At 38.3% G+C, this 25,188-nt stretch overlaps 1 protein-coding gene across 1 annotated transcript; it reads right to left on the reverse strand.

Annotated features, from left to right (window-relative positions):
* Positions 1–2,157: 2,157 nt before the first annotated feature.
* Positions 2,158–19,581, reverse strand: LOC119501111. The gene is made up of 7 exons (XM_037791241.1): positions 19,508–19,581; positions 19,365–19,400; positions 17,751–18,059; positions 16,999–17,292; positions 14,625–14,948; positions 6,886–7,041; positions 2,158–3,854 (listed from the first exon to the last, which is right to left on the reverse strand). The coding sequence occupies exons 1-7, from the start codon at positions 19,542–19,544 to the stop codon at positions 3,484–3,486; spliced, it is 1,527 nt and encodes a 508-aa protein (XP_037647169.1). The 5' UTR covers positions 19,545–19,581; the 3' UTR covers positions 2,158–3,483.
* Between the last annotated feature and the right edge of the window lie 5,607 nt (positions 19,582–25,188).

Below are 25,188 nucleotides of genomic sequence, written 5' to 3' on the forward strand. Positions count from 1 at the left end.
CTGTTGTAGGGACCTCACGAGACAAAGAGCCTTGGCCTACATGGGAAACCAGAGACCTGATCACAGCAGGGGACCTAACTGCCCAGCTCTTAAAATTTCGCATCTACATGTGAAATTTCATTTTGAACCCAAACAAGGGCTCCCATTGGATGAGGCTAACAGGAAATGTGGGGTCTTTCCGGTGAAACGCCCACTATTCTCACAGGAGATATAGGCACGCTCACCTGAATCTCAGCCCTTTCCACTGCGACTCACGTTGCTACAGGAGGTACCCAACGCTGCGGCGTTCACCTTAAGACTCGAGCCACAATTTCCTGACCTCGCTGGACGAGTTTAAGAAATTGTTGTGTCCATCAGACTTTGATCCACATCCCTGCAGAAGGAAGACTACAGCCCGGCTTCACCAAGGAAGCCGAGGACAACCGTCTTCATCAAAGGAAACGAGCGCACCGCCTTTTCCTTCATTTCTGGCTGCTTTCCCCTCCGCTGCCACACGGAGGTCCAGCCTGCCGTTCATCAGACGTCCAGACCACCATACCTATAGAAGGAAGACCCGGATCCGCGTCCTTCACCAAGGAAGAGACGATCGCCCCGCCGTCTTCACATCAGCTGCTTCCATCCGCTGCCACACGGAGAGCCAGCCCTGCCGTTCATCAGCTGACGAGCATCATAACGGCCCGTTATTGTCCGAGCCAGCGCGACGCCGCCGGACCAATTAACGACGATATACTCCACTATCGCTCCGAAGAAGCGATTCAAGTAAGAGGCTTGTATCTGGGCAGAGACTAGTGAAATTGTATATTCCAATAAGTTAATAACTATTGTTGATTTATACTGAACGTACGGACCGCCGAGTCCGTCTGTTTGCTTTGTTTATTTTACTTGCTCTGCTTTGCTTGTTTATTTTGCTTTGTTTACTGTTGCTGACTGTCTGATTACTGTGTGCTCCTTGTGTTAGCTCCTGCCAAACGTGAAGATCTGTAGCTGTAGTTTATTATTAAAAGACCAGTGCACGGCTGACAAACGTGAGTTTGTCTGCCGAGCATCTGAGTAATAATAGCCCAGCTATTACATCTCTCGCGCGGCAGTTAGGATTCCTGCTGCTGCGGTGTTTACTGTTTTGACTGTGATACTGTTTTAAGGCGCTCCCCGCCTTTCTTTCCTCCACTTCTAACACACACAAACAAACACTTTGCCGACACGCGGGATCCCCATCCCGTTCGTGCGCAGTCGGTAATTTCCGTGGCGCTTCCGCCACCAGAGTAACCCCCACTTTTTCTCTTTCTCTCTCATCGACCACGTGGGACTTAAAATCCCGTTCGTACGCGGCCGGTGATTTCCGTGGCGCCTTTCGTCACCAGAGTAACCCCACTTTTTCTCTTTCTCTCTCACCGACCACGTGGGACGTAAAAACTCCCGTTCGTACGCAGTCGGTGATTTCCGTAACTCCTCCCTCATGTGACGTAACCGCTTACGTGGTGACGCCACCGTGAGCTTCCCCTCTTGCTCCTCCTACACACGCACACACATAGACACTCCTCCTTCACACCTAAACACATACACATTTGCATTCACACACATCTCTCCCTCTCTTACACACACATCTCTCTCTCTCACACATTTTCTTTTGCTTGTGTTTTGTTTAATTCTAGTTTAGGGCTTAGAGCTGCATTGTAGGACATCCATTTGTTTATTAAAAGTGTTGTTAATTAGTAATTACTGCTGTAATAACTATTGATTTAGATTAATGTTGTTAGAGTGTTTATTATTGATTAAGATTACTGTATTTAAATAAATGGTCTTATTTTAAATAGCAGTTGTCTGTGTTTATTGTGCATTCATATTGTAATAACGGCTGGTTATGAGAGTTAGTGCTCGGATTCACCCTTCGCTATTCACCTCCTAAATGTAAAGTAGTGTTTAAATACTGGCATTTGGAGTGAACAATCCCCTTATGAGACTGGATTAACGTTTTGGTTATTGGTCCCTGATTCCAGGGTGGTGCCCCGTTCATTATTAATGTTGATTAATAATTCTTATTAATAATAATAATAATTCTATGAATATTATTTATTAAATTAGCTAATAACCAAACCTGTTCCATTTGTAAATCCCTTACACTGTCCCCGGTCCCCAAACCACAATCTCAGGACTAGATTTTTGATTTAAGTAAAAAGGTTTATTACCAAACTCAATTCAACAAACAAAACAATGAGACAAATGAACTCAGGGTAAACTAAGGCCAAAACAACAAACAAAATCTATGTTTTAAACACCCTGACTAACCTTAAACAAAAATAATCAAACAAACAGAATACAATGACTGAGTCTGGCTCCCTAGGATACAGCAGATGAACAGGAGAAAAAGTTAATAAAAGAAAAACGGCAGTTCACCCCTACCAAACAATTTACTATTTTTGAGACAAAGAAAAAAGACTATTTCAAGTTATACAATCTACCAAAAACTAAAGGCTACTAAATCCACAGTAATTCACAAGTTAAACACAAAGGTTTGGAGGCCTAGGACAGAATGAGGCTGCTGTCAGTATCTGTCACCGGACTGCTGGGCACCGGAGCATTTTAAACTGCCGGGATGATGGAGGGACCAATCAGCAGCCAACACAGCCCAGACCGAACCCACACCTCCAGCCAATCAGAGAGCGAGAACCTAATAAGGAAAACAAAGATCCTCACCACGCAAAGACACTCACTCTTACACAAAACACAGTCACACAAAGATCCTCACAAGAAGGAGGACACTCACTCTCACACAAAACACAGTCACACAAAGATCCTCAAAAGAAGGAGGACACTCACTCTCACACAAAACACAGTCACACAAAGATCCTAACAAGAAGGAGGACACTCACTCTCACACAAAACACAGTCACACAAAGATCCTCACAAGAAGGAGGACACTCACTCTTTGACAAATACATTTCAACATACGGCCAGAGCCGTAACATTTGTACGCCACACAAACGACCACAGTTACGTTTAGACAAGACAACCACTTAGTTAGGGTTCAGGAAAACATCATGGTTGGGCTTAAAATAAGTGACTAAACTAAGTCAAACATCCAGAAACAACATAACACAACTACAGAAAAAATGTCACAAATATCAATAGAAAACATGTGACAACCAGTAAAGTAACTTACAAAACAAAACACTGGTCAACAACGGCCTTGAACGCCGGTCTCCTGGTTAAATGTCCGATGTCTGTTGGACCACTTCCCCTCCCACCCACCATCAGTGGTCTTTTTCTCTTCTTATACTACGTCACTAACTCTTACCGTAGCATTTATATGTGGATGTGTTTACATTGCGGTCAGTACAGGATACATGGCGTACAAAAGACACGGAAATCGAGAAAGGCGTTCTTATTGCACGCTAAACACCTTGCGTATTATCATGGCATTAATACTCCTGTGCGAACAGGCTGAAAAATCAGTGTTTTATCCACTGTTGACCATTGGATACCTCAAAAGTTTTGATAAATATCATGTTCTCCATAAATGTCCACAGCTTGTTCGCCAACATCTGGCTGGGTTACATTTTCATAGTCATCTTCATCATCACTGGTTGTTTCTTCTTCTTCTTCTTCTTCTTCTTTTCTGTCTTGCTCTACTCTAAAACAGACATGTGCGTGGCCCGCTTCCTCATAATCATGATCTTCGTCACTCTCTGGCTGCTCGTAATCATCACTCTCCTCTTCTTCCACTCTCCCTGCTTCCTCTTTGAGTTTCTTCACGATGTCCACTGGATTAACGTTCTCATAGTCATCCTCCGCGTCGTCATCCTCCGCGTCGTCATTCGTGTCATCTACATAATCGTTCCTGACTCTGACAGCCACTGAAACACAAGCATCAGCGCAAAATGTTTCAAATCAGAAAAAATCTTTACAAGCATTCAGACACAAATGTTGGATGAAAATGTATTATGAAAAAATGGAAAGCTAATAGTCCATGAGCCAGACCCCCAAAATTTAGCCGTCGTGCCACTTTGGAGGGATCATGTCTCATAGTTATTTTTTTAAAGGTCTATGTCCCTAGTGTTGGAAAACGCATGATAGCATTGCAGTAATGATAGCTTTCTATGTGCTACCGCTCCTTTTTTCATCCCTCCATCATTAAAACTTTTCCATCTTTTTTCGCCATTTTACACATAGATCCAGTATAAAAGAGGGAAACCAACACACAATATCATGAAGTCATATATCGGTGTAAAGCGTAGACTATAATCTATCCTTCAGTCACATTGTCATGACACTGAGGTCAAGAGAATTTGCCCTTTGACCTCTAATGCTGCAATAGGGCAAATTCTGAATGCAACTCCAAATGCCCTTATAACTAACTCCTTATTGATCGATTTTGCCCATGGATAGTTCCAGCATAAAGAGCACAAAAAGAGCTTTAAATTGATATATTATATGACTAACAACATTTCTTATCAGAATAAACGTAACTTTGTGCAGTTTGTATCTGATAGAATGTTCAGAACCTTGCATTGGATTCTGTTATTGGGGCAGTTTGTAAATGGCTTTCTTTGCAGCAGAAACACAAAATAATACAAAAACTCAAAAAACTTAACTAAGAAATTAATTCTCTATCCATTATTTTATGTTTTCCCACTCTTACCTCATTGTCAATATAAACATGTTCCAACTGATGAGGCCCTGACTCAGTGGCAATGGGTTATATTCCAGGTGATATGTGAAAATGATGTTCACTTTTTTATATAGACATGAAACTTGGTACGCTTGAACAATTTGGAGCCCTAAACATTTTGAGACATGTAGCCATCGCAACAAAAATTACCATAACCAAATAACCAATTATGTATTTTGCATCATAGCTCCTGTGCCAAACATGATAATACAGAAAAGGTGATGTCTATCCCTTTGTTTGGATGGCCAATGTATACAATGATACCATTCACAATATCATAAACTGTTCAGGTGAATAGTTAATGGTGAATTCAGTGATGTTGTATGAAGCAAATCACACTATCTGAGAACCTAGGCTAGACTTAACTACTACTACTTAACCAGACTATAATATCATGTCTGTTATGTGCATGTATGTTGTATAGAGTTTTAAAAAGCTTAATCCTTTTGTTCATTAACCCTGACAATACAGTGACTGTAAAGAGGAGAGCAATATTCAATATGACCATAACAACTTAAAGCTTAAAAAGAATGTCAAACACAAAAGATGAAAGATACATCCTGCAGATGTGCCGGGATGCATCATCAGTGATGGAACCTGGGGTCATTGGGTATTTCGGGTCTTTCAACATCAGACACTCTCGCCCAGGCGACCCAGCCAGGGTTGATTAGACCCCAGCTTGAGTCCCAGCAGCAGTCGCCCATGGATCTAGCCTCTTGATCCAAAGCCAGTCTGGTGGCTTTCTCTGCAGCTTCAGTAATGGATTTGATGGCCTTCCTCTATGGCCTCCCTGGTGATGCCCATTGCCTAGTGCCCAAATGCTTTGCAACCCACCTCCACAGGCTCACAGCGAGTTCGCCAGCCTTGCCTTCTACATTCTTACACTAGCTCCTGGTACTTGGTCTCGCTTCCTCTCATTGGCCTCATCCATACGCTCTTTCCAGGACACTGTTAGTTCCAGCATGATCAGTTGTTTGGTAGAAAAATTACCATAACCAAATTATGTATTTTGCATCATATCTCCTGTGCCAAACATGTTAAGGTAAAAGTAAGAGTATTGTTAAACTCTTCACAGTCACTGTATTGTCAGAATTAATGAACAAAAGGATTAAGACTTTATATGCAACAGACAGGATATTATAAAGTCTAGCCTAGGTTCTCAGATAGTGTGATTTGCTTCATACAACATCACTGAATTCACCATTAACTATTCACCTGAACAGTTTATGATATTGGAATGGTATCATTGTAAACATTGGCCATCCAAACAAAGGGATAGACATTACCTTTTCTTTGTTATCATGTTTGGCACAGGAGATATGATGCAAAATACTTAATTTGGTTATGGAAATTTTTGTTGCGATGGCTCCATGTCTCAAAATGTTTAGGGCTCCAAACTTTTCAAGTGTACCAAATTTCATGCCTATATAAAAGAGTGAACATCATTTTCACATATCACCTGGAATATATTCCATTGCCACTGAGTCAGTTGGAACAAGTTTATATTGACAATGAGGTAAGAGTGGGAAAACATAAAATAATGGATAGAGAATTCATTTCTTAGTTAAGTTTTTTGAGTTTTTGTATTATTTTGTGTTTCTGCTGCTAAGAAAGCCATTTACAAACTGCCCCAATAACAGAATCCAATGCAAGGTTCTGAACATTCTATCAGATACAAACTGCACAAAGTTACGTTTATTCTGATAAGAAATGTTGTTAGTCATATAATATATCAATTTAAAGCTCTTTTTGTGCTCTTTATGCTGGAACTATCCATGGGCAAAATCGATCAATATGGAGTTAGTTATAAGGGCATTTGGAGTTGCATTCAGAATTTGCCCCATTGCAGCATTAGAGGTCAAAGGTCAAATTCTCTTGACCTCAGTGTCATGACAATATGACTGAAGGATAGATTATAGTCTAGGCTTTACAACGATATATGACTTCATGATATTGTGTGTTGGTTTCACTCTTTTATACTGGATCTATGTGTAAAATGGCGAAAAAAGATGGAAACATTTTAATGATGGAGGGATGAAAAAAGGAGTGATAGCACATAGAAAGCTACCATTGCTGTAATGCTATCATGCGTTTTCCAACACTAGGGACATAGACCTTTAAAAAAATCACTATGAGACATGGTCCCTCCAAAGTGGCACGACCAACCCCCTGGCTCACGGACTATAAAGGCAAGTTAGTCTTTTCATGTAATGTACTGTGTCCTGGTGAGCACCGACATTGAGTTTGGACGAGGGCTCCGGGCTGCTTGGCTCGTCGTCTTCTCTTGCAGACCAGACAGACCAGCACCAAGACCACCGCCAAGATCAGCAGGATCCCAGCAGCTACTGAGGAAACCAGTGGCAACAGCGGCACTAGGAGGGAGCAACAATATTCTGCTTCAATCCATTGTTGGCGTTTAGTCTTTGAAAAACATTTTCACTGTGGTCAAAAACTTTTTAGGCTACATACACCTGTATTAACGGGGTGGTCTAGCATAACAGCACCATAAATTAATTTTATATTACCATAACAGAAAATCATATTTTCCTCATTTTTTATTGTGATAACGTCATAAAATATGACGCCAGACATTCAACGTTTCAATCGAACACCTCAATCAAAGTTTCAGATGTAAAAAATATGACAGTTGATAGAGCCTAGGCAACAGTTAATCCTGATCATTTTGTCCATTTTCCCGATTGGGATTAATAATGTGCTCTATCTACACGCTAACTACTAGCTTCTGAGAGAAGGCATTTTACTCAAATTATCAGCGCATACAACGGGGAATTTAGCAGCAAGTTCAGGAGAACAGGTATGTGCTCAGTCTGATAATCACCCATGTGAAACTGTGTTGGAAATGTGAAATAGTGCATTATATCGTAAAGTCATAATTGTGTGTAATTTCCTGGATTTGCACCTGTCCAAAGTAGTTGTTGCCCCACCATTTTCCCCCACCTAAAAACACCACTTTATACTTCTGACAGAAGTTGCCGGTCTTTTGTTAATTAAACTCTTATTGTAAAAACAAGCTGTGACTTAACCAAAGATATAGTTGTTCAACACAAAGTAAACATGACCTTGAAGCAATTAAATAACTCAGTTTTTCTTATGCTCCTCCCTTTTTCTTACTGAACTAGGATAAATCCTCGGTAAGAAACATTTTCAAAACAACCAACAAACAGTCCGAACACTGAACATTAGAAACATTTGTTTTTTCCGGCTACACAGGCTTTGTAGTAAACAGCCCATGTGGCTTTAGCTTACAGGTTCAGTCTGCTGGGAGGCCGTATCTGACGGTCATAACGAGACAGAGCAGGGGAATGAGGTGAAGATGAGACAGCGGGTGTGTCCAACGTCTGTGGTGGTTCAGAGGCATGCAGGCTGCTGTAGCGCCTGCTGGGAGCAGGTTGAGGGGAGAACATGCATGTCCACCCACCCTCCGCCATCTCACTCTGGCTATTACCTTCAGATGGAGGCCCCTCTGAACCAACCCTCGGGTTTTGTGATGGCATTGGCTCAGCCCCACACAGATCCACATGATTGCTATGATAGAGGGAGCCCTCGGCCTCCACCAGATATGACCGTGGAGCCACCATCCGTATTTTTTTGACATGCTATACTATGACTTTTTTTTATATATTATACTATGACTTTTTTAACATACTATAATATTACTTTTTTTAGACATGCTATATTATGATTTTTTTTCATCATGCTTTACTGTGACATTTTTTCCAACATAGTATACTATGACTGTTTTTCAACATTTTATACCGACTTTTTAATGACTCTTTTTTGACATAGTACACTATGACTTTTTGACATACTATACTATGACATTTTATGACAATTTTTTCGACATGATATACTTTGACTTTTTTTTAATAAACTGAACTATGATTTTTTTTTATATACTATACTATGACTTTTTTTTATAGACTATACAATGACTTTTTTCCAAATTCTGTAATGTACTATGACTTTTTTTCAATATATTATACATTGACTTCTTTCGACATACTATATTGACTTTTTTTGTCATATTAAACTATGACTTTTTTTTCAACATACTCTACTATGACTTTTTTCGACGTACTATATTATGACTTTTTTATAATGTTTTTCGACATACTATACTATGACTTTTTTCAACATAGTATATTATGACTTTTTTATAACGTATTTTGACATACTAAACAATGACTTTTTAAAAAATATTAAACCTACTTTTTTTTCGACATATTATACTATGACTTTTTTTTGACATGCTATACTACGACATTTTTTTCAACATACTATACTATGACTTTTTTCGACATAGTATACTATGACTTTTTTCCTACATACTGTACTTTGACTCTTTTTTCAACATACTGTATTATGACTTTTTTGTCCACTATTCTATGACTATTTTTTCGAAATGCTATACTATGACTTTTTTATGACTTTTGTCGACATATTAAACTGTGATTTTTATAGACGTACTATATTATGACTTTTTTATAAGGTTTTGCGACACATTATACTATGACTTTTTCTATGACTCTTTTTCCGACAAGCTATACTATGACTTTTTTTCGACATATGATACTGTGATTTTTTTATTAATCTTTTTTGACATAGTACACTATGACTTTTTTCGACGTACTATATTGTGAATTTTTTATAAAGTTTTTCGACATACTATACTATGACTTTTTTCAACTTAGTATATTATGACTTTTTTTAACGTTTTTCGACATACTAAACAATGACTTTTTTAAAAATATTAACCCTACTTTTTTTCGACATATTATACTATGACTTTTTTTTCGGCATGCTATACTACGACGTTTTTTTCAACATACTATACTATGACTTTTTTCGACATAGTATACTATGACTTTTTTTTCGAAATAGTATGCTATGACTTTTTTCCTACATACTTTACTTTGACTCTTTTTTCAACATACTCTATTATGACTTTTTTGTCAGACATACTCTACTGTGACTTTTTCCGACATATTATACTATGACTTTTTCAACATACTTTTTTTTGACAAATTATATAATTACTTTTTTATATACTATTCTATGACAATTTTTTCGAAATGCCATACTATGACTTTTTTTCAACATACTGAACTATTACTTTTTTCCACATACTATAATGACTCTTTTTTCGACAAACTATACTCCGACTTTTTTCGATACACTATACTATGTCTTTTTTATAACTATTTTTTTGACATGCTACACTATGACTTTTTTAAATATACTATACTATGACATTTTTTTAACATATTATACTATGACTTTTTTTCCACATACTATACTATTACTTTTTTTCAACATACTATACTATGACTTTTTTAAATATACTACACTATGACATTTTTTTAACATACTATACCATGACTTTTTTCAACATACTATACTATGAATTTTTTTCAACATACTATACTATGACTTTTTTTAATATACTATACTATGACGTTTTTAAAAAAAATTAACCCTACTTTTTTTCGACATATTATACTATGACTTTTTTTTCGACATGCTATACTACAACGTTTTTTTCAACATACTATACTATGACTTTTTTGACTTAGTACATTATGACATTTTTTGACATATAAGTACTATGATTATTTTAAGACTATTTTTTCGACATACTATACTATGACTTTTTTTCTGACATACTATACTATGTCTTCTTTTCCAACATACTATACTATGACTTTTTTTGACAAATTATATAATGACTTTTTTATATACTATTCTATGACTATTTTTCTGAAATGCTATACTATGACTTTTTTATGTCTCTTTTTTCGACAAACTATACTATGACTTTTTTTCGACATATAATACTATGATTTTTTTATGACCCTTTTTTGACATAGTACACTATGACTTTTTTGACATACCATACTATGACATTTTATGACTGTTTTTTTGACAAACTATACTGTGACTGTTTTTTCGACATACTATACTATGACTATTTTTAATATACTATACTATGACTTTTTTAATATGCTATACCATGACTTTTTTTCGTCATGCTTACTCTGACATTTTTTTCTGACATACTACACTAAGACATTTTTTCAGACATAGTACACTGTGACGTTTTTTTCGACATACTAAACTGTGAAGTTTTATCGATATATTATACTTTGACTTCTTTCGACATACTATATTATGACTTTTTTATAATGTTTTTCGACTCACTATTCTGTGACTTTTTTTCAAAATACTAACCCTACTTTTTTTCGACATACTATACTATGACTTTTTTCCCGACATACTATATTATGACTTTTTTTTGACAAATTATATGACTTTTTTATGACTCTTTTCGACATACTATACTATGACTTTTTTTCCCGACATACTATACTACAACTTTTTTTTGTCATATTAAAATGTGATTTTTATGGACGTACTATATTATGACTTTTTTATAACGTTTTTCGACATATTATATTATGACTTTTTTATGACTCTTTTTTCGACCAGCTATACTATGACTATTTTTAATATACTATACTATGTCTTTTTAATACTATACTCTTACATATTATACTTTGACTTCGTTCGACACACTATATTATGACTTTCTTATAATGTTTTTTGACTCGCTATACTGTGACTTTTTTGAAAATACTAGCCCTACTTTTTTTCGACATATTATATTATGACTTTTTTTTCGACCTGATATAGTACGTTTTTTTCAACATACTATGCTATGACTTTTTTCCCGACATACTATACTATGACATTTTTCGACATATTATACAATGACTTTTTCAACATACTAAACTATGACTTTTTTTCCACATACTATGACTTTTTTTTCGACAAACTATACTCCGACTTTTCTCGATACACTATTCTATGACTTTTTTCCCGACATGTTGCCTATGAGACTTTTTCTGCGACATACGATACTATGGTTTTTTCTACATAGTATACTATGACTTTTTTGTGAAAAACTAAACTATGAATTTTTTTCAGATATTATGCTATGACCATTTTCAACATATCATACAGTGACTTTTCGACATGCTATACTATGACGTTTTTTTAAACATACTATACTATGACTTTTTTCGACATACTGTACTATGATTTTTTCCGACATGATATCCTACGATTTTTTTTTTTTACCATAACTTTTTTTCCCGACATATTGTACCGTGACTTTTTTTTTACACTACACTATACTATAGTATTACTTTTTTGCGACATTCTATGACATTTTAAGTTATTCTATGACTTTTTTTGAAACACTATGACCCAACCCTATAACCCTAACCCTGCCAAAGCTAACCAAGTAGTTTTGTTGCCTAAACTTAACCAAGGAGTTTTGTTGCCTAAACCTTACCAAGTAGTTTTGTTGCCTTAACCTTATCAAGTAGTTTTGTTGCCTAAACCTAACCAAGTAGTTTTGTTGCCTAAACCTTACCAAGTAGTTTTGTTGCTTAAACCTAACCAAGTAGATGTGTTTCCTAAACCTAACCGAGTAGTTGTGTGACCTAAACCTAACCAAGTAGTTTTGTTGCCTAAACCTATCCAAGTAGATGTGTTGCCTAAACCTAACCGAGTAGTTGTGTAGCCTAAACCTAACCAAGTAGTTTTGTTGCCTAAACCTTATCGAGTAGATTTGTTGCCTAAACCTTATCAAGTAGTTTTGTTGCCTAAACCTTACCAAGTAGTGTTGTTGCCTAAACCTAACCAAGTAATTTTGTTGCCTAAACCTAATCAAGTAGATCTATTGCCTAAATCTTACTGAGTAGTTTTGTTGCCTAAACCTAACCGAGTAGTTTTGTTGTTTAAACCTAACCAAGTAGATGTGTTGCCTAAGCCTAACCGAGTAGTCGTGTCTCCTTAACCTAAACAAGTAGTTTTGTTGCCTAAACCTTACCAAGTAGATTTGTTGCCTGAACCTTGCCAAGTAGTGTTGTTGCCTAAACCTAACCAAGTAATTTTGTTGCCTAAACCTAATCAAGTAGATCTATTGCCTAAATCTTACTGAGTAGTTTTGTTGCCTAAACCTTGCCAATTACTTTTGTTCCCTAAACCTAACCAAGCAGTTTTGTTGCCTAAACCTTACCAAGTAGATTTGTTGCCTCAACCTTACCAAGTAGATTTGTTGCCTAAACCTAACCAAGTAGTTTTGTTGCCTAAGCCATACCAAGTAGATTTGTTGCCTAAACCTTACCAAATAGTGTTGTTGTCAAACCTAATCAAGTAGTTTTGTTGCCTAAACCTAATTGAGTAGATCTGTTGCCTAAACTTAACCGAGTAGTTTTGTTGCCTAAACCTAACCAAGTAGTTTTGTTGCCTAAACCTTACCAAGTAGTGTTTTTGCCTAAACCTTACCAAGTAGATTTTTTGCCTAAACCTAATCAAGTAGTGTTGTTGCCTAAACCTTACCAAGTAGTGTTGTTGCCTAAACCTAACCAAGTAGTTTTGTTGCCTAAACCTAACCAAGTAGATCTGTTGCCTAAACCTCACCAAGTAGTGTTGTTGCCTAAACCTTACCAAGTAGTGTTTCTGCCTAAACCTAACCAATTAGTTTTGTTGCCTAAACCTAACCAAGTAACGTGATGCACTATAGGCCGATTATAGGTTGACCAATACGTACATTGACCAACACTCTTCTGGTTTCAGTTTTGATACTGATATTGCTATTTGGGAGTTTAAAAGATCTGATAACAATATATATGCTGAGGGTAACTGTGTTTAACATGATAACATAACATAAAAAACTTTGGTTAGTATCAACAGATCAGGACATTTGAGAATTATAAAATCCAATTGATGCTCTAAGGTAGACAAACTAGGTAATGATGACACAGCACTGCAAACTCTTGTTACTTACTGGCCAACATATACAAACCATATAAATAACATTGTCCAACATATATCTAAGCTAAATATGATATATATGACTTAAAATGTAAATATTGGTTATTATTATTATATGGTCTTCCCTGTCTGCGTCATTTCTCCACATCAGCCTGTTTTTCCTTCTTCTCCTACTTGTCCTTCAGGCCTTTACTGCTCAGTGATGTTTCTCCTCCCATTCCCTTATCTGTCCCCGTCACACCAACTCTTCTTAAAGTTCCAAGAAATTTCTCTAAATAGATTAACATGGAGTCATTGCTGTAAAATGATATTCTCAGTCCATGCCTGCTGCACTCTTCCACTCACAGGCCTAACAACACTTCATTGACAGATATTCGTGAGATACTCAATTAATTTTAAACTAGCTCACTCAAAGTGGCCACACCCTCAGTAGAGTGCTGCAGGAAAGAGTCCTAAACCCCAGAAATGAGTCAGCGTTTTTGCACTACCGGTTCCCTAGTCTCGAAATCGATGTTGTTGTTTTTTTATGGGTTTTTGGTTAGATGCTTGAAATAAGGTCTGTGGTTAACACAAGCTTAAAGGTATAATATGCAAGAATTTCCTAAAAAAAAATGTATAGACCTATACAAAATGTATCCCTCTCAATCATCACTTAAGCCTCGACACACCAGGAACATCAGGAGCGCGTGGTGGCTGCGTTACGTGTTGTTTTTTATTTCTGGCGTCAGTTGTGCAGTTTATTTGGGGGGTTTTGTTTGTGGCCATTTAGATTGTATTTTTTGGGAGTGTCGGGTGAATAGAGGGCGTTAGTCAAACCACAGCATGCTTATCGAAATGTGACTTTTTTTTTTGTCTGGAGGCTGATCTTAACTGTCATACAATATAATATTATGTTATGCTGTGTTAAGGTTTACCATAACAGTAATATGGTCGGTACATGCATAACCCACGCAGCTCATTATTTCTTTACTGGGAATCCCACTGTCAATAAGCGGTTGTGCTGCTGATACACTGTAAGTAGTAGCCTGTGTATCATTCAGCTACTGTGCATAAAATATAACAACATTTAGTGTAAATTCTACATTCCACTTACTTTTAATGATGACAGTCATAATCTCTGTCGTGGTAGAGATGAATCTCTGTGTAGACAATGTGACTTCATACACACAGCTGTAGTTGCCCAGGTGTTCATACTCTGCTACAGGGAAGGTAAAGGAGGCCGAGTGGTTGACGGCCGGCACGGTGTTGGCGGGGCTGGAACCAGAGAAGATGAGAGAGAAAACTCCTCCAGGATAATGGGAGGAGATGGAGCAGGTGAAGACGAAGCTGTAACCCCTGGTGACCTCTGCACCTTCAGAACCCCAGACCAGCCCTCCGTTAGGCGATGTCAGGGAGATGCTGGGCTGCTGCAGTGGCACTGAGTACAAAAAGGACAACAGTATTAAGAGAATGTCAAATTCAGAGATTTGTAAATCAGCAACATTTTCTATCCCCAAAAAATATTCTTTTAACGGAAAATTTACAAATTAGTATGAAAGAGTGAAGGCAAAATGTTTGGCATGTTACTGCCCTGTGGAGTAATCTATTCTTATAAAAAAACAAAACAAATGTTGTGATTACATTCCGTGTTTCTCACTAAAACTCATTGTGTGCATCCTTGAGAAAGTGAGCATTTTCAAAGCTCATTTCTGAAATATTTTAAATTCTGCATCGTTTACTTCCGTGTTTGGTAGCCAGCAGCCTTCTTCTCTGCCTTTGTTGGCGCCGGATGTAAATCATGCGGCCTGCGTGCTCGCGATACAAACAGCACTGGCACCACTAAATGGTGCCACTAAATGGTGCCACTATAGTGGCGATGATCCCCGTTTCGTTCTCCTCGGCGGCACCGATGGCGATAAGCTGTAACTGCAGGTGTGGTTTTGGGTCTCACTTCCCAGAGATCCAAACAGCGTTGTCTTTTCCCGGGAATGTTGCCACAGACACCCAGTTCGTAATACTGCAATTGCAAGGGCTTTCCCAGTGGTGGACGAAGTACCCAGATCTTTTACTTCAGTAAAAGTAGTAATACCACAGTGTAGAAATACTCTGTTACATTAAGTAAAAGTACAAAATTATTAGCATCAAAATGTACTTAATGTACAAAAGTAAAAGTACTCATTCTGATTATCAACGGCCCATTTCTCAATAATATATATTATATTGTATTATAATTATTGATGCATTAATGTGTTCATCACTTTAATGTTGCAGCTGGTAAAGGAGGAGCTACTTTTTTTACTTGTTGGGTAGCTTGTGAATTTCATCAGGGGATCAATAAAGTTTTATCTTAACCTATAATAATACATGATAAATGAATTGTTGATTATATTTTGTATGATTAATCTCTTCAAAGTATCTCGGTTATTAAATAAATGGTGTAAAAAAAGCACATTACATCCTCTGGTTGTAATGGAGTAGAAGTATAAAGTAGCATGAAATGGAAACGCTCAAGTAAAGTACCAGTACCTACAAGGTGGCCACTGGTCATAGGCTCAATTACCATTGTGTTACCTCATTCTGTGATAGTGACTCCAGTGCTCCTCATGGTATCTGCAAGATTTCACAGCCTATAGAAACGCTCTCTCTCTCTGAAATGACCTGTGATTGGTCAAAGTCTCCCTTCACAGGCTAGATTAAAGTTTAAGCCTGAAAACAGAGCCATGAGGAGGAGCAGAAGTCTAGTTTTCTCTCAGAACACTTGAATTATAATATGCTGAAAGGTTATTATGGGATTTTAGCTCAATGATGTCATCATCATGCTGCCTACTGAAACTTTAACAGAAATGTATTTGAATGGAAATCTGTGAGATGGTAGTTTCTAGAAGGGAACCCCCAAGATGGTTAAGGTTAGGATAAGTCTTTGGGCAGCGAGTCTCGCGAGAGTTTCTGCAGATCTCAGATCAGATTTTGTAATTTTTGGGTTACCTTCTAGACACGACCCTTTTTACTTTAATCAGTGAGTTTTATAAATAGCATTTTTTTCCTAGAGACTTAGGTCTGCAGCAATCACAAAAGCAGTCTTGATAAAATCTTTTAGCATGACCATAACCAGGACTTTAGTTTTTTAGGTTGTTAGTGGTATTGTATGTTTGTATTGTATTTTAGGTGTACTCCTGTCTGTTTCTCCAAGCTGGGGGCGTGCTGACTGTCATCTACTGTAGGTAATACACACTATGGAGAAGTACCTAATACCACCCCACTTCAAAAGATCAGAACTATCCCTCTAAGAAACCAATCTTTTGTAATTGTAGAAAGTAGTTCTCAGAGACAACACAGAGGACATGACCTTAGTGTCCTCAGCCAGATTTAATGGCCTTGCTATATTACTGTACTGGACTGTGTTTCTTTCTGTTGGATTATTCTTGGTATTGCTATTCTATGTTATGTGTTGTGTTGTCTTATTTTATTTATTCATTCATTTGTCTTACCTCTAACAGAGAGTCTGAGAGAGTCACTTAGGGGGAAGCTGAAGTCTCGACTTGAAACCGTTGTCTGATACTGGCACTGGTACGATCCTTCGTTATCAAAGTCCACCTGTAAGATGCTGAAGGAAGTAGAATTGGTACTTGATGTTTGGGTCTTTCTGAAGGAGCCTGAGGTCTGCTGCAGGGTGAATGTTCCTCCTAAATGCTGAGTTGAGATCGAGCAAGTGATGGCTACGTCCTGACCCCAGGTAACGTTACCAATGGGATTCATGGAGATGCTGGGCTTCTGGAGGCTTGCTGAAAGAAAACACAACAATATATAATGTGAAATTAATTATATGTTGATCTTGGCTGTACTAGTGTTGTTTTTTCATCTTTCTTCAATAAGCATGTACGTAATAGCTGGAAGAGGGCACAGCAGCTGCCTGCCAAAACCCACATACAATACAACCCATCACTCACGATCGCATTACTGAATTCACCTCTAGCGCCACCATGAGGTTGGTATATTTAGTCTTTAATATAAATGTCTTAACAACTACCTGATGGATGTTCTTTAAATTTGGTAGAGACATTCATGGTTCTCCCCTGAATACACCTCTAGCGCCACCATGAGGTTGGTATTTTTAATTTTTAATGAAAATGTCTTGACAACTATTGGATGGATTGCCATAAAAAATTTTTTAACAGATATTCATGGTACTTTGGAGCTAGATTAAAAGTCTAGCTGAAAATCATTAAAAAAGAATTCTCACCTGAACAGATAACACCAGCATCCTCAGAGTGTCCACAGTTGTGGCTCCCAAATCCTCGATGCTGACACTCTGTTACAGACCTTTCACCTCCTGAGCAGCCCACATCATCAAGCCAGATCGATCCGGTTCCTTCACCAAAGTGGGCCGACTGATGGGCACTCAGTGCTGTACCACAGCCCAACTCCCTGCACACTACCTCAGTATCATTTAAGTCCCAATCGTCATCACAGACTGTTCCCCAGGAACTGTTGTAATAGATTTCAACTCTTCCAGAGCACAGAGTAGACCCAGCCAATCTGATCAGCACACCTAGCCACAGAACACAGAAGACAAACCATTGCCGGTTATGATTAACCATCTGAGACCCACAATAGACCTATTTAGTCTACTTTAGGCGGTCCGGGGGGTCTTTAGGGGGTCCAGGGGGTCTTTAGGGGGAGATAGCAGGTCAACAGTAGATGTCACATAGAAGTGGTGTACATCATCTGAAAGCTGGATTTTGAAGATTAATCTGAGATGCAGCTCAGCACTGTGTGTCAAATTATTCTAGTCATTAATAAGAAATAAACATGAATGAATGAATGAATAAGAATAAATTGTGAAATTGTATAAGGGTTTAGAACATTATGATAGAAGTTTATAATGACCATTCCAATGCTCTATTATGTCTCAGAAGTTGTTGCAGCAATTTTTGGGTTGACACCATTTGTTACACAGATTTGATGCTAAATTTAACTATTTTTTACCACTGGAGAATTGATCAAAATGATCAATAATCCCTCCAAAATACCACATTAAGACACCAAGACCTTGAAGAAAAAGCCGTGCTGTGATTTGGGATCAAAAACTTTTGACATTTGGAGATTTAGCATTTTTTATTAAAGACAATGAAGTCGGTTGGGATCATGGGCGGGTCTCAGGGGGTTAATTTACATACTTTGCATCACTCACAGAAGATAAGATGTGATGTTTTTCACAGTAGATCAAACACTCGATAAACTTCTATTTCTTTCGTTACAGTTTAATTATCAGTTTATTAAGCAACATTTCACACTCTAAAATCAGGCTGCGGGGTGTGGTTAACAGCTCTTTTTTCAGTGCTGCATCTGTACAGCTCATCACAAGCCAAAAAGACTAGAGCGTCTAAAATATACAGAAAAGGATCCACTTATTCAAAACGCTTTATCCAAAAGTTTTCTCACCTGAACAGATAACACCAGCATCCTCAGAGTGTCCACAGTTGTGGGTCCCAAATCCTCGATGCTGACACTCTGTTACAGACCTTTCACCTCCTGAGCAGCCCACATCATCAAGCCAGATCGATCCGGTTCCTTCACCAAAGTGGGCCGACTGAGGGGCACTCAGTGCTGTACCACAGCCCAACTCCCTGCACACTACCTCAGCATCATTTAAGTCCCATCCGTCATCACAGACTGTTCCCCAGGAACTGCTGTAATAAATCTCAACTCTTCCAGAGCAGCGAGTAGACCCAGACCCAGACAATCTGATCTGACCATCTGTCAGACGCATAACATGCAATATGTAAGTATTTGACAAAGAATGTAAAATGAACACTGAAAGGATTTTATGCATCGTACCGTAGAATTAACTGACCTGCAGCAGATGAAGTTGAAGTCAATAGAAAAGAGACTATAGAGAGAACAGAAAGAGGCATGGCTCATTACATTCAAATAAAGAGAATGAGCTTTAAACTGACTGCCATACAATAAAACTGCTATACTATATATATGTCTTACCGAAGGCCAAATAGCGAAGGTTTCCCACGCTCCCCATGGCTGACACTGAGGCTTCTCTGTACTATTTATCAGTGACAAAACAGACGACAGAAAACTGAACTTAAAACCGCGGTGCCCAGAAACATTTCACACTGCTCAGTCCTTCCTGGAACACTTCCTCTTTCTTTTTCTGGCTTTTTTTTTTCAGCAAAGGCTGCAGCACCAAAATAACACATCTGTCGCTAATTCAGCCTCTTAAAATGTTGTTGATCAAAAGAAAGTTCAACAGAGGGGTGTCCCACGAAGCGAGGTTAGTGGGTTAGTGAGGTATGCTGAGTCTAAAGCCAGAGTTTTCAATGTCACATATTCTTACCCCTTTCAGACCGAGTACTCAACCAGGGTTGAACCAGGGTTGGTTGTGTATATGTAAGGGTTAACCCGCGTTGATCGACTCGCTTTGCCACCCAGGTGTCATGGTCTGGCTGTGCCAGAGGACATTTGGACTTGTTTCCTTTTTGTTTTGATGTTGTGTCCTCCTTTTAGTCTAATAGTTCAGTATTAGTGATTTGGTTTTCTTGGATTTGGGTTTTCTGTTATTTTGTATGCGTTGTAGTGTTTCCTGTTTTAGTTTGAAATTCACTCCTCCTGTGTTCTGGTCTGGTTTTACTTCCTACCTTTGTTTGTTTTCCCGCCTTTGTTGATTGTCCGCCCCGCCCTGATTGGTTCCACCTGTGTCTATCACCCTCTTGGATTTGAGCCTGTGTGTTCCCCTCTGTCTTTGTCAGTTTGTTTGTCGTTCCTGCCTGGTTTGCCTTGTCTCCCGTTTTGCTCGTTGCTCCTGCGGTGTTCCCAGTGTTCCTCCTGCCCGTTTTCCCCGTGTCTACTGGTTGGTAGTTTGGTTTTGTTCTTAGTTTGGTTTTTGGTGTGTTTCATTTGGACTTTGTTTGTTTCCTCGGATCTGGACTCTGGTTTTGTTTTGTCACTTTGTTTGGTTGCTTCAGCTTTGGAATATTAAAAGCTCGTCTTTTGTTAAACTCACCCGCCTGCTTGATCTTTCTGCGTTTGGGTCCACCTTTTGAAACCGTAGTGCTGACACCAGGTCGAGAGGTGGGTCGGACGAGGGTTGGACCAGGGTCGATTTCGATGTGAATTGCATGGACCAGGGTCACTAATAAACGGGGCGGAACAAACATATTCGGTTGCAAATGAGGGCGAACAGTCCGTGACGTAAAAAAAGGAACTGTAGTTCTGTGAGTGTGAGAAATACAAGGAGTGCGACGGCGGCTGAACGAGATGTGACTAAACTAAGTCTCTCTCTCTCTCTCTCTCTCCTCTCTATCTCCTCTCTCTTTGCCTCCTCTCTCTCTCTCTCCTCTCTCTCTGTCTCCTCTCTCTCTCTCCTCTCTCTCTCTCTCTCTGTCTCCTCAATGTTGTCATGCGTGATTCACTCTGCATCACAAGGAATAATGTATATGATAATAAACAGATAAAAAGCAATCCTCTTTCCCACCACAGACGGTCTACTTGAATACTACACATATAATATAATAATATAATATTACTCAGGAATAAAGGTGAAAAGACTATAGTTTTACTTAACACTAAGTTGAAATTTTAAGGAAACGTTTTGTCCTGGTCACAATGCATTACCATATCAATGCAATGCTCTTGTTGGCTCTCAAAACTATAGAGTACGGTCTAGACCTACTCTGTATGAAAAGCGCCTCAAGATAACTTTTGTTATGATTTGACACTATATAAAAATAAATTGAATTTAATTGAATTCCTCGCTCATGCTATTTGCATAAATAATAATCTCAATACATAAATTGAAAATGAAAAATGAATGAAAATGTCCTTGCTTGTGGACATATTGGGGCTGGTCCCGTGGTAGAAACCTCAGTCTTGACTCGGACTCACGTGGACCTGGTGTTGGACTTGACTCGGACTTGATTAAATTGGACTTGACTACAGCCCTCACACATACTTGTACTGTGAGTATACTCTACATACTGTAGAAGCATATTAAGAGGGATTCATAGGTTAGCGTTACACAGCCCAACCTCTGCATCTTTAACAGTTAACGCCACAAAGCCACTTGTTCCTTCTATCCTGTTGGGGAAAAGTCAGATTGAAACCAACATTGGTTCCTTTAATAGTTTCATTTAGTTTCAAATAATACAAACTCATCAATAACACAAACGTCAGCTCTGCAAAGACAGGGCCACAAGGAACATCACTTCTGCAAAAGGCCTTTTTTTTTTTTTATTTGGAGGAAATAAAGCGAAGAGCTTAAGTTTTTGGTCTTCCACATTACAAACAGACAACAAAAGAGAGACGAGGAAACAACTACACAGACAGGAGACTTTACGAAATCACTGTAAAAAGAAAAGAAGTTATTTCACAGAAATACACTCTATTATTTCACAGTTACTTTGTTTTCCTACATTAAGTGTAAATGCCATAAAAATACTGTAAATTACTTCTATACAAATACTAACTGTAAAACTAGAAAATGCATTTCCTGCAGAAAATGCGTGGGAATGCTGACAGCTGAGATTAATTGCAAAGCATTGCAGAAAATGCAGAAATGTGAAATGACTTGTTAAAGCTCAAATGCATTGCACTGCACTGCTGAAAAACCTAAAAGTTGAAATGTACAACTGGCAGAGTTGGAAGCTGAACTGCATTATCCAAAGAAGCTAAGAGCTGAAATATAATGCTAGAAAAGCTGGAAGCTAGACTGTAATACTGTCAAAAAGTGGTAAATTTAAATTTTCCTGAATAGGCGGAAAGAAGAAATTCTTTGTATGTATATCAGACAGATGAACTGCATTGCTAAACACAAAGAGAGAGACAGAGAGAGAGTAGTATTTGGTTTAAATAAACCTTTAAAACTATAACTTGTTAGACATAAAGTAGTATTTGGATTGAATAAACATTTAAAACTACAAGTCGTTAAACATAAAGTAGTATTTGGATTGAATAAACATTTATAACTACAAGTCGTTAGACATAAAGTAGTATTTGGATTGAATAAACATTTATAACTACAAGTCGTTAGACATAAAGTAGTATTTGGATTGAATAAACATTTATAACTACAAGTTTTAAAGTTAACCAATCAGAAACACCTGTTTGTGTCTGAAAGTGCTGAATCATGGTTGGAGATGACTGGTTAAAACACAGAGAAGGTACTACCTGACAAAGACCCCCTTAGTTAAAAACGATAAGTTGTATACCTGAAATCTCTTCAGTTTGAGCACCTCAAGACTTTGATAAAGATGTAGACGTGTCATTTGTGTGGATAAAGTTTAAAATGACTGATATCTGGCAGTTTAAAAAGTCTCCCCAGTTGAGTTTTTGTTCCAGACTTTTAGAGGTGAATTAACATTGCAGCGGATGAGAGAGAGGAAGGGATCTCTTGGTGCTTTGAAGGAGATAAATCCCAAACTGTAAGACCTATTGCTTAAATGGGCACATCATCTGAAAGACGACAAAAATATCTATGTTTTGATGTAATAATTGTGTATGAGGAGTGGAAGTTGTGGGTTAGGGAGCAATTTGTTTGGAACATTTTCAAAAGATTTTAAAGCTTTCCTCCACTCTAACTGTGATGTCACACAATACACACCCATTCTAAAATCTGAAATGGTCTGAAAATTTCATAAAATGTAAACTGCGATAAATCAAAAACTGTAAAAGTTATCAAAAAGCTGAATCATATCTTAATAGTTCAAAGACTTGTAACCCGTTTAAAGTTTAAATGAAGTCTGTAGCTGAAAGTATGCGGAAGCAGTAGCATTTCAAAGTGGAGTAGGTTTCAGAGGATTTGAAGATTTTCTCCATTGAGTTACATTGTATAAAAAAAAGTGGAAAAAGCTTAATATTTTAAAAGGTATAAATAGTTGAAACAAAAAAAGTCATAGCACTAATGTCCTTAAAGAGCTGAATATTTTGATAGTTAAAGTCCAAAAAACGTATGGAAGAAATAGAAGTTGAATAAAGATTCAAATAACAATACTGGGAATGCTGAATCAGCAAATATATCATATCATATGACTGTTTTGTGCTTTCTCTTTGATGATCCAAGAGGATTCACTACCTCAAATGTGTCCTGGTACAAGATGAGCTTTAAAGGGACTGTTTGTAAGAATCAGAAATGTCTTGTTAACAGCGACACCTGTGGCCGTTATATCAACGAAAGTCAGCGTCCTGTTGCTGGCGCTTGTGCTCGCTCTACATAGACATGAACGAGCATCGGTCAATACAGTGAGGCGACACACGTCAGCTAAAACCACAATATCACTCTATATTTCAGCTGCTTGGCAGTAATGTTAGCTGACCAGACGAAGGTCTCTCCATGAATCAATGCTGATCCTAGTGTTGGCTTTTCCTGCCTCAGCCTCCCGACCGCAGCCGGAGGGAACAGGGGAGACACCGGAGTTTTGGTCGGAGACGATAACGTTTCTCTCTGCAGAGCCCCGTCACTTCACAAGACACGGGAAACCTAAGTTGGTCTGGAGGAGCTGCAGCAGTTATTTCTGCACAAACGTCCACTGTACATTCACTAGATATTCTCAGAGCTAAACTAACTCTTCTGCTGTGTGGAGTGTGCGCGAATGCACGTGTAGAGGTGGAGAGAGAGAGTGAGAACAAGCGCGGTGTGTGAGTGAAGGCAAGCAGAGGAGCAGAGTACAGCCGAGACTCCGGTCCTGGAGACCAAAGCTACGGTCTCCTCCGCGTCCTCTGACCGCGGCCAACACTGTTTAACAGACGGGCTTCACTAGATACAACCAAGAGGTTTTGGTGCTTCAATGTAGTTTGTGTTGGAGTCTGAGTCTGAACAGCGTAGCAACACGCGAGCGAGCATGGGACACCGACCCACAATGATTTATACGTGTAAGAAGTTACAAACAGTGCCTTTAAGCTTCTACCCGGCTCCATAAATAAGTGATTGGACTTGAAATCTGATCCATCACAAACAGCAGTGAACACATTAGTAGAAGCAGCATTATTTTGTGACTTCACACACTCTTGCCACACAACAGGGTGATTTAACATGGCTTTTATATCTACTGTGTGTAGAACTCCCTCCTTTTCTCATCTGTGCCTGGATAAACAGCCTGTGGGATGCACATATTAGGGATGTCATGCGAACCGATACTTCAGTACCAAGTCGATGCCAACTTTCTGAAAATGTGACAGTACTCGTTTTTCTACAATAGCGTAGGATATTGGGGGTCAGGGCTCGAGGCCAATGGCGTCCTGTCATCCTGGGGACAATAGAAAATTTCCCTGATAATGCTACATGTGTGAACAACAAATGTGCGTTATCGGCAGGACGATAGCTAACGCTAGCTGCTGCTGTAAGCTTAGTCCTGCTTGTGGAGCTAACAGAGGTTGCATTGAGTAACATTATGATGCTCTACTCAGTAGAAAACGAGTATTGGGCGAAGGTAAATTATAACGTTATCATTATGTGTTCAAATATAATCTTTTAAAATTTTGTTTTTGGCAAGAAACTATGCAAATCATCAAGGATTAATAATACATTCACAGGAACCTGCATGTATGTTGAAGTACATGGGATTTATTGTTTGTTTTTTCACCGTGGTATCGAGAATCATGGAATTTTCACTTGTATTGGTATCGACTGCTACATTTCTGGTATCGTGACATCCCTAGTACATATGAAAAGT

This window comes from Sebastes umbrosus, chromosome 14, assembly GCF_015220745.1.
Source record: "Sebastes umbrosus isolate fSebUmb1 chromosome 14, fSebUmb1.pri, whole genome shotgun sequence".
Classification (NCBI taxonomy): domain Eukaryota; kingdom Metazoa; phylum Chordata; class Actinopteri; order Perciformes; family Sebastidae; genus Sebastes; species Sebastes umbrosus.

Excerpts from the sequence above, each read along its gene's own strand:
- LOC119501111 (XM_037791241.1), bottom strand. The coding sequence starts at position 19,544 with ATGGGGAGCGTGGGAAACCTTCGCTATTTGGCCTTCG. Across the intron at positions 19,401-19,507 it reads CCTTCGCTATTTGGCCTTCG|TCTCTTTTCTATTGACTTCA; the intron begins GTAAGACATATA and ends TTCTCTCTATAG. Across the intron at positions 17,293-17,750 it reads TGCTGGTGTTATCTGTTCAG|CAAGCCTCCAGAAGCCCAGC; the intron begins GTGAGAATTCTT and ends GTTTTCTTTCAG.